The sequence below is a fragment of the Ammospiza nelsoni genome, chromosome 2 (assembly GCF_027579445.1).
Source record: "Ammospiza nelsoni isolate bAmmNel1 chromosome 2, bAmmNel1.pri, whole genome shotgun sequence".
In the NCBI taxonomy this organism is placed as follows: Eukaryota; Metazoa; Chordata; class Aves; order Passeriformes; family Passerellidae; genus Ammospiza; species Ammospiza nelsoni.
Window position 1 is genome coordinate 37,583,020 of NC_080634.1, and position 9,582 is coordinate 37,592,601.

Here is a 9,582-nt window from a genome sequence, read left to right on the forward strand (position 1 = left end):
AATCTGCCACTAGCAGTCTTTAACTTGAAAAAACCTGTAGGAAAACTGGGAGCTGCTGCCAAGCTCTCAGGATGGCCCCCTCCACCCAGCTCAGGGCTGTCACATCATCTCAATGGGCTGAGATACAAGGCACCATCAAATCTTCAATGAAAATTTGGCCCTTCTCCTGAGAGTCATCAGGCAAAAATGTGGAGTGGACATGGATTCCAGTGCTGCTCTCGTGATGAAAAGACAGCTGTGAACATTAAAACACTTCACTTACTTGTACTTTATGAAGTGAGATCTATTCAATACTCACACATTTACAAACGTGAGTTTATTGCACATACTCATTAATTTTCAGGAGAATATAGTAACTACAAATTCTCATTTCCCTCATCTCTGTGGTACAAAGGTCTGAAAATAAAGCAAGTTCCTCTTTGCAAGATACATGCTGACAGGTGTATAAACAATTTAACTTTTAAATAGCTCTTTTCTTCCACCAGATAATTCCCTAAAGTTAAAAAAAAAATTAAAAAGAACACAACATAGAAATGTATCTCTCCTAGTATTTTGGCTTCTTGGACAAAGGGGTCCGTGCTTGGAGGAACAGCTCAGGGGACCAGACAGTCGGCCTTTCCAGCACAACCCCTGAATAATTTCCACCCGAGAGGTGATTCTCACCTTCTGAAGGGGAACAAGTTTTCAGGACAGGATCATTTAAAAACAAGGTCTTGGTGACACTTGTAGATAAAGGAGTTGTTAGAATCCTTGCTCTTTCCCCAGGGCTTATTCTCTCATTTTGGATGAGATTTTCATCATTTTCACTGCTCTTTCTGCTTTCAGAAATAAGGTTCCTGCCAGTGTGCCCACAGGTGGATTGCAAATCAGCAGCCCAGCTATCTGCTTTTAAATTTAAAGATGCAGTTGGTTTCAGCCCTTTGGCTGAAGATGCAGGGATCCACTCCTCCAAGCTGGCAGGCAGTTGGCTGTTCAGGAACTTCTGGGCAGCAGAGCTACCACTTTCTTTGTCCTTCCTGCTCCTTGGTCTCTCACGTTTCACTAACTTGCCGGTAAGCTGCTGCAGCAGAGTGTTCTGAAAGGAAGGCCTGGATCGCTTGCCTTTGGAATGGATTTTAGTGGGATCTTTAGGGGTGAAGAGGGTGGTGAAAGAGCTTCTTTCCCCAACAGGCCATAGTCTCTGCAGAGGTTTTGTCATAGGAGTTGACTGTGAATGAGGAACGAAGTCCTGAGCACAAACTGAACTGCATTCTGAATCCCAGAAGGAGTAAGTTACAGGTGTGCTGTGCTTGCTGAAAGCATGAGGGGACCTGGGCAGGGATGAGCTCAGTTTTGAACTGTTACAAGGAACACCTCCAGGAGAAAGCACCGATTCAGCTGTGACCTTCTCTGTCAAAGTATCTTCCTGTATTGAAGAACTACATGATTTATTTAAGAATTCCACAGGTTTTGCTACATCTCTTACACTTGCATCAAAGAGATCAGCAGAAGCATTGTAGCTGCCTTCAGGGAAGATGCTGTTCCACTGCAGCTCTTTCCTACTAACACTTTTGAAGGTATTATCTGACAGTTCTGTCAATGGTTTTAATTCTCTTTTATATATACTTTTTGCATTGTTGGGAGCTGGTGGATCAGAGACCTGGGCCTCTGTGAGTGTAAGATCTGTTTTTTGGCTCTGTGTAGAATAGTTTTCCTTATTTTCACAAGAAGCTAAACAGCTTTCACATGCAGAATGCACACAGGTGGCTGTCTTGCTCCTTTTTGAACAGGAGGTTTCTCCATGCAGCCTAATAAAAGACCAAGATGAATTAGTAGGGTCCCTATTTGCTTCTTTGGAGCGCACACATCTGCTCTGAGAAACAGAAGGCTCTGGTGTAACTGGTGAGGACGCTCCACCTTCCTTGAGGGTTGAAGATAAATCACTAGGGGAACACTCATATTGTGAGACATCACTTGGAGGGTTTGCATTTGACTGAAGACAAGCAAACACTGTGGTCTCCCAACTATCATTCCCTACTGCTGGCAAGAGCCTCCCTGAGACACTGGCTGCAGGCAAATCACCTACAGCTTGCCTGGAATACGATTTGTTAACATTTACACCCAACTTGCTGCTCTCAAGATGGACAAGTTTGCCTGCATCAAGGCTGGGTGATGTTATAACACTCCTGCCATCCTCTATTTTGGCCAACAATTCATTTAGGCTTTCTGAGAATGGGAGCTCTTCCCAAAGCATGGAGTCCATTTGAGACACTCCAGCTACATTTACGTGATTAGGAGCTGAGGCATCTCTCTTGCAAACAAGGGAGTTGTGGGATTTTTCTGCATAAGAATAATTTCTACTATTAGTTTTTGGGTAATTGTTTTTTACCTCATATTCCAAGGGATGTTGTAACAACTTGGAACTGTTTCCATGAGAATATTTGGTGTTTGAAGAGGAAACTCTCTCCAATTTATCCGTTGCAGAGATACCGTCAGTCCGACTAAGCTGTGAACTTGATTCATTATCCTTCTCTTTATCCCCTTCCTTCACAGAAGAGATCAGAAACTGTGAGTCCCAAAGAGTTTGATTGTTGAGGCTTACACTGCCCAATTCTGCAGAGACAGGCTTCTCCTCTTGTTCATGCTGTTCACTCACCAGCTTTCCCACTTCCAGAGTGGGAAAGTCTTCCGCTGTTACCCAAGCAACAGATGAAGTCAGACTTAAGGATTGCTGCCAGCACCCTAAAAAACTTTCCCTGCCACTAGACTGAACAGAACAGGAGCTCCTGCTCAGGCTAGACAAGCTGCTGAGCTCACTGAGAGGTTCATCTATGGGAGCTGATGACACATCAGGTAAATCTGAGCTGTTCCTGCAGCTCCTGAACTGTGCCAACTGCAGGAGATGATCTAAGCAGCTGATAACAGTGAAGCCAGTAACAGCAGCGCTTGGCGGGAAGATCTGGCACGCCACAAGGCTTTTTGTACTTCTCTTAATTCTGGAACACTTCTGCAAGATGCTGCTGGCAGCAGAATGCCCTCCATCTTCCCTTGCACAAACCTGGGCAAGGGGAAAGAAAACAAAAAAACAATCAACTTAGAGAAAAAAATATTAACACATGTTCTTCTAAGTCAGGCATAAATTTAGATCTCCCTTTTTGTCAGGATCTGCAGGGGAGAGAATACAAAACAGTCTGTCACACAAGGCCCTCCCTGGGAAATAAACCCTGGCAAGGGCTGTAAAGGGCATCACAGTGAGAAGTTCTTTGCTTGTTGCAATTACAGAGTTTTGGAGCTGGAAAAACAACCAAGAACTCTGAGAAAGGACTTCACAGAAAATTTCTTCCTCCCTTTAGGGCACTGAATGCTTCCGGGCCTCCTCTAGTGCAGTTCAGAGTGAATGGCTGGCAGCCTAAGGCCAGTGCTTTGCTTTCATGCAGGAGGCACTGGGCAGCACTTGAAACAAAGCACTCTGGTGAGCAGGCACTTGACTTGGCAGCTCAGCTGCCAAAGCCAGCGTGGTACTTTCTGTGCACTGCATCCGTGAAAGGGAAATAAGCTGCGACCTTCATCTGCTCAGAGTTTTTTAGAGAGCAGCGTTTCAAAGGAGCTTCAACTGCAATCCTGTATAAAACCTGCTTCTCTCTACACTGAAATTACAGGTGAAAAATGACATTAAACGGAGAGGGAATCAGCTCATATTTCGAGAAGTGGATAAACCCTTTCTCATCTACCCCTCAAGGTCTGGCAAAGCCAGAGAGGCCAAAAAGCAGATACAGTTATCTCCAACAACCCTCCTCCTTCCTGAGTCTGTGCACAGTTTGAGGCTGAAGGCTGTTAGCCAAGGACAACACCCTCCTAGGTAAGTCTTGAAAAAGTATGTTATGCTGATTCTGAGAACTATCTGGGACATACACACAGCTGAACACAACTGCACAGAAATGTCTACAGCCAAGGGCTGAACAAAGTCTTTGAATGTGTGCTCAGCTCTTGTGTGTGCAGGAGCAGCCACAAAGGTGCTGATATCTAGGATTAGTTATATTTGTCAAGGCATCAGGCCAAGAGACTAGGTCAAGGGTTCCAGGTAAGTAAAGTTAATCCACCATTAAGTCCTCCAACTTCCATTACTTAAGATGCTGTCCACCAGGAAAAATCTCAGTTCAGATACAAGCTGTGGGAGAGGCAAAACACCTGCCAGGTAGGATTTAGTTCAGAGATTTCATAATATGAATGACTCACATAAGCACCACTCGAAGAGAACCTTGAACACTGTTTCTATAGAAATATTGCTAAGAACTAATATTTCAAAGGGTGTTAAATACACAAAAGAGCCACCAATGCAGATGCTGAACAGCTGTACTTTAACAACATTTTGAAAATGCTCTTGAATCCAGAAATATTAAAATGCTACAAGGGGATGTGCTTCTCCTTACATTTCAGACTGGAAAGGAGAATACACAGCATGGGAAAGGTAGGGCAGTGCTTGGAAGGAGAGTCTGTTTCTGGCTCCAACCGTACATGGTTTTTTTACAGGCTGCAAGCTGTTACTGATATGCACAGGAGCTGGCATTGCTCAGGCTCTCCAAAAAGCACCCTGACAAGCTGTTAAGCTGACTACTGCCATTCAAGATGATTTTTGGATGTGACTCATTCAAAAAAAAAAACAAAAAAAAAAACCAAACCACAGGAGTTTTGGGCAAAAGAAGCAGAGTCCTTCTCATGTCCTAGCCTTACATTTTCTCAAAAAGAAATTATACATGAAGCTTTGATAAGTCAGTCTATACCCCTAACTGGCTACAGAAACTCACTAAAAGGCCATAATGTGGATTAAAAGTTACCTTCACTCCAAATATAAACCTTTTTCCAACGAAACAGGTTTCCACTGCTTGAACTAATGCTCTTGCAGTTGACTCTGTGCTTGTTTCTCCTGACAGCTGATTGAAGTCTTGAATATACCTAGAATAAAAACACACAGAGGTATTGGACCAACAGAGGAAGAAGACTTACACAGCATTTTAGCTGTACTATAGTGTTAATGAGGACACATGTTAAGGAAAAGGTTTTGTGCTAGCTTCAACTAAACTCAGAATGAAAACAGGAAAACCATGAAGCTATAAATTCAATTCTTTAGTTCACCTAATGTGTTAGTGAGATACAGTAAACAAAACAACCACTCTGAACGAGGTCAATACACACACAATTTTCAGGTGTTCCCCATGTGGTTGTGATTTTCCTGCCACCACAGTGACTGTACAATGCTGGTCAGATGCTGCTGTTCCTTACACATCCCTCCTGCCCAGCCTTTACAGCATGACAGTATCCATGCAAGACATGGAAATAACTGCTTTCCACAGCTGACAGCAGTATAGCAGTGTAGGGCAGAATGCCTGTCATGGGCATGTTATTAATGCTGCTACTAATAACTCATCTATGAGCCAAGGCACTGGGAAAATAACAGACTAGAGAAAGAAGCAGGGAATCTATCTGAATATCCCATCCTGGCAGTTTCACATTTCAGAAAATCTGTAGCCTATAATGTGGGTGGTCAGGGTCTGAGGACTAATAGACTTTCTTAGAAATCCCTTCTTTCTTCAGGAAAATTTGGTTATACTGCCAATTAGTCACAAGGTACATTCAAACCTTTAAAACCAGATAAAAGCCAGAGGCTCTATCTGGAAGAGCCAACTTACTTAAACAAAGGAAATTCAATCATCTCAAAAAAAGGAGAAAGGACACAAGGAAGAAGCCAGACCAACCAAGCAGTGAGGCTCACTTAACAGGGAGAAGCAGCCTTCAATAGACAAGTGGAGGATTTCTTTTACTACCTAGAAGTAATCCATCTCAAAACATCAAGATTTCAGGAAGAAACAAACTTCCCGACTTTCTCAAGGTGATGGGTACCAAGGAAATGCTGGAAGGGAGCACTTTAGCAGTTACTTCCCACTCATGTTCCCACCATCTAGGCTCATTGCAGTTATTTTAGGCTGAACAAACAGCAGCAGCTATATGGTCAGACAATCTATTCCTTACCTCTGCAGATTCTCTGCGGTGACCCCAAAGAATGGATCTAAGCAACTTCCAAAAACAGTGATGTCAAACAAATCATTGGTGTCAGCAATCTTTAGGGACAATCTATATCTGTAGCTTGCATCTTTAGCTTCACCTGTGCAGCCACATTTTAGACAGCTGAACCTGACAAAAGACAGTAAAAGGATAAAAAAGATTGAACAGATGAAGTTCTGTTAATCACTGCTGAGGTAAGAATTTATCTGCAGCTGTAAATATTACTACTGTAATGTATCAAATATTCATCAAAAACTGTAAGATTTTTTGCTTATTCTTTACTCCTTGAGGTGAAGCATTAATCTTACCAAAGGCTCAGAGCAAGATGTGTGTATTATGACAGAATGCCTCTGGTTTCTATCACTGATTTATTAAATGCTAGCCTGTTGTGAAATTGAAGGGACAGTGGGTTTTCAGAGACTGTTGGGGTGCAATGTTGAATTTTTGAATTTCCTGTGCTCACTTTTCTCACATTTCATTTTGGTTTGGGGTTTTTCCTCCTGCAGCTTGAGTATAAATACGTAGGTTTTAAAAATAACCAGGAAAAAACACTGTTACTTTGTGCTTCAGCATTTGAAGCAACAGATATCCTTGTTTTACAAAGTCAGCTTCTTCTGTTTAGTGCTGGCATTCATTGATTTACTCTTCTTCTGTATGTCAGACATTTCACCCACTGCTGCACTTAAAAAAGAAAGCTCATCCCTTTCTGGACATGCACTCAGTGAAGAGTCATACAGGACTACCAGGTGCACTGCACTTGTAGAAGGAGATGAAAAAATAAAGTCAGGATTTGATCTGGAGGGGCTGGATTTTCATAACTTTGTTTAACAGAGTTAATGGAAATCAGTAAGTTAATGGAAATCAGCACGTGATCCCCAAAACAGGGCATACCTCCTGGCATGCAGTATCAGCCTAGAAAAGCAGTTTTGACAGGCAGGATAGATGAAGCAGGAATTCTGGATGGAAATCACTGAGGCAGCCAAGAGTCCCTGCACACTATTCATGTGCTCACAGCATCACCTGAAACGAGAAAGTTGAAATGGTTTGAAGAGATCTCATCTTCTCATGAGATGTCAACATTAACTGCTTTCAGTTGGGTTATTTGAACATTTTGAACAGCAGCCTTCAGGAAATTATGATCTCTCCTTGAAAACAGAAATTCTATTAATTACCTCTTAAAAATAAAATTAAAAAAAGGATAAAGTTATGCAACATGAAGCAACTGTTCATGGCATTTGTACACCATTTGCACACCATTGCACACACTTGAATTTAGGGATCTTTATTAGAATTATCCTTGGGCACAGCACTGCAGGAAACAGCTTTTTAATTCTTTCTCTTAATTTAGATTGAAGTCACAACATGGGGTTAAAAACTGAAATGATTCTGCGCTTGTAATGCTACAAATGTTTCAAGACCAATGAGTTGGAGAGGTTACTCAGAAAATCCTGAAAAAGGCTCACAACAGAAACGATATTTGCTCCTATATCATGCTCTTTGTGCTAAAAGGGCAGCTCCTGGTCAACAGAGGCTGCACAGATTTGACAAATAAATGATAAACTAAAGAAATAAATAGGAGGGAATTTATTTTTATTCAGTATTACTTTCCTGTAGATTTATTTGGGCTTTATTACACTCTGCCCAAAAACGTCAAGTTTTAGGAAACTTCCAGTATTTTAGACAGAGAACTTTTTTTCTCAGTAAATGTCAGGAAAATGTAGGCAACAATCACAGAATCCTGGAATGGTTTGGGTTGGAAGGGACCTTAAACATCACCTATTCCAGCCCCAAGGCCATGGGCAGGGACACCTTCCACTAGACCAAGCCACTTGGAGCCTCATCCAACACCTCAAACCACAGAGTTCCCACTGAAATGGCCAAAATGTTCTCTACAGCTGAATCAAACACCTCCTTGGAAGTCTGTATGTGCAAAAGCTCTTTTATCACAGCCACAGCTAAATACAAATCTCTCTTTGATATAAACTTTGATATAAAGAATAAGAAGGGAATTCCACATCTTCATTCCAAAACTCTCTTGAGAGGCAAAAGACCAAAGAGATGGAAGAGACTCAACTATGGTTTTTACAGGTAAAAAAAAAAAAATCCCACATTCTATAATCAACAGTGATGTTTGGTCATGTTTTGCCACCAGAAAGTTAAACTTATGGGCTATTCCTTTGCTTGGAACACCTTTCTCAGCATCCTGGTCAAACAAGTTCTGTAACACTGAGTACTAGAAAAATGTGAGTGACTAAACTCATTGCCTCTGAGTAGATCAGAAAAAAAAAAAATCCCAGTATTCCCTTATTTTCTACATCTGGAAAATTGAGGTAGGAAAAGGGAAAAGCTGTAATAGGGAGCCAAACAAAATAAGAAAAAAATCCATCTCTTCAGAACATACATATTAACAGAAACTAATTCGACTCAGTATATTGAATGGTAAATGCCTTCAACTCCTACCAAAAGGCAACTATTTTGTTTTAGTAACAAAGACTTTGTTTTAGTACAAGACAACAGTAAAAAGTACATGGAAAATACATCAATATATAGAAGAGGAGAAATAAAGTTGAGTCTGATTTTTTTATTGCCCAAAAAGGTGGGCTTGGATAAACTAGCAGGTGCTTCATCCCCACCTGTGTTCAACTCAGAACTCCAGAAACGAAGTTTATTACGTAGTTTTTGTTAGTGCACTTTTTCGAGACATTAAAAAAAACACAACAAAACCACAAACGCACACCCCAGAAAAGAGAGAACAAACAGAGAACACTGCAAGTATTAAACTGAAATAGAGGAGACAAAGCACAGCGTGTAAATGCTAAACTGAAATAGGGGAGACAAAGCACAGCGTGGAAGTGCTCACACAAGTTCTGCCAATAACAAACGGACTCGAGGTCTCCAGCCCTATTTCCCTTCGGCACAAATACAGCACTCACTACCTGGACGCAGACTGACAGAGGCCGGAAGGAACAGATCTGTTTTATTTGAACTTTTTGTAACAAACCAAACAACGCAAACCTCGGTGCCCGGCCGGGGGATCTCAGAGCGCTGCTGCCCTCGCTGCCGTTCAGCGCGGTCCCTGCTGCCCTCTGGCGATCCCGCTGCCTCGCTCTCTCCCTAAGGAAAACCAAAGCAGGGGTGGCTAACACATCCCGCTCCCGTTTGCACCCCTGGGCCTTCCCAAAGCCGACAGCGAGCGAGCGGCCGCTGCGCTCCGACTCACCCGGGCCGGTTTGGGCCAGCAGCGGGGTCTGGGCCGGCGGGCGGTGCCGGGAGCTGAGGGCAGAGCGGAAGGGCGGAAGTGCTGCAGCTGAGGGGGCGGGACAAGGCGGCGCTCAGCCAATCGCGATGCACTCCTAGGGGACAGTAGCTCGTGTCGGCCAATCACAGAGCGAGAATGTCGGACGCGCCCCCGCACGGCGCGGAGCGGCGAGACGGGTGGGTCACGTGCCTCAGGGCAACCAATCGCTGCCTCCCTGCGGCAAGCCGCGTGGCCGAAACACCTATGGAAGCCTCCCCGGCCAACGGCCGACCGACAGCCAATGG

The 9,582-nt window shown here is 43.1% G+C and overlaps 1 protein-coding gene across 3 annotated transcripts; it reads right to left on the minus strand.

Annotated features, from left to right (window-relative positions):
- Positions 1–297: 297 nt before the first annotated feature.
- DDIAS (DNA damage induced apoptosis suppressor) lies at positions 298–9,321 on the minus strand. 3 transcript variants are annotated; one of them, XM_059466727.1, is made up of 6 exons: positions 9,260–9,321; positions 9,055–9,153; positions 6,931–7,059; positions 6,007–6,168; positions 4,815–4,932; positions 298–3,037 (listed from the first exon to the last, which is right to left on the minus strand). In XM_059466727.1, exons 3-6 carry the CDS (start codon positions 7,041–7,043, stop codon positions 545–547), a joined length of 2,886 nt encoding a protein of 961 aa, XP_059322710.1. In that variant the 5' UTR covers positions 7,044–7,059; positions 9,055–9,153; positions 9,260–9,321; the 3' UTR covers positions 298–544. The 3 variants fall into 3 exon arrangements, with proteins under 3 accessions (XP_059322710.1, XP_059322709.1, XP_059322711.1); XM_059466728.1 differs by having other exon boundaries at positions 1,497–1,787; positions 2,369–3,037; positions 9,055–9,288; XM_059466726.1 differs by having other exon boundaries at positions 9,055–9,288.
- Between the last annotated feature and the right edge of the window lie 261 nt (positions 9,322–9,582).

Excerpts from the sequence above, each read along its gene's own strand:
- DDIAS (XM_059466727.1), bottom strand. The coding sequence starts at position 7,043 with ATGAATAGTGTGCAGGGACTCTTGGCTGCCTCAGTGATTTCCATCCAG. Across the intron at positions 6,169-6,930 it reads CTGATACTGCATGCCAGGAG|GTTCAGCTGTCTAAAATGTG; the intron begins GTATGCCCTGTT and ends GTCTTTTGTCAG. Across the intron at positions 4,933-6,006 it reads ACCGCAGAGAATCTGCAGAG|GTATATTCAAGACTTCAATC; the intron begins GTAAGGAATAGA and ends TTTTTATTCTAG.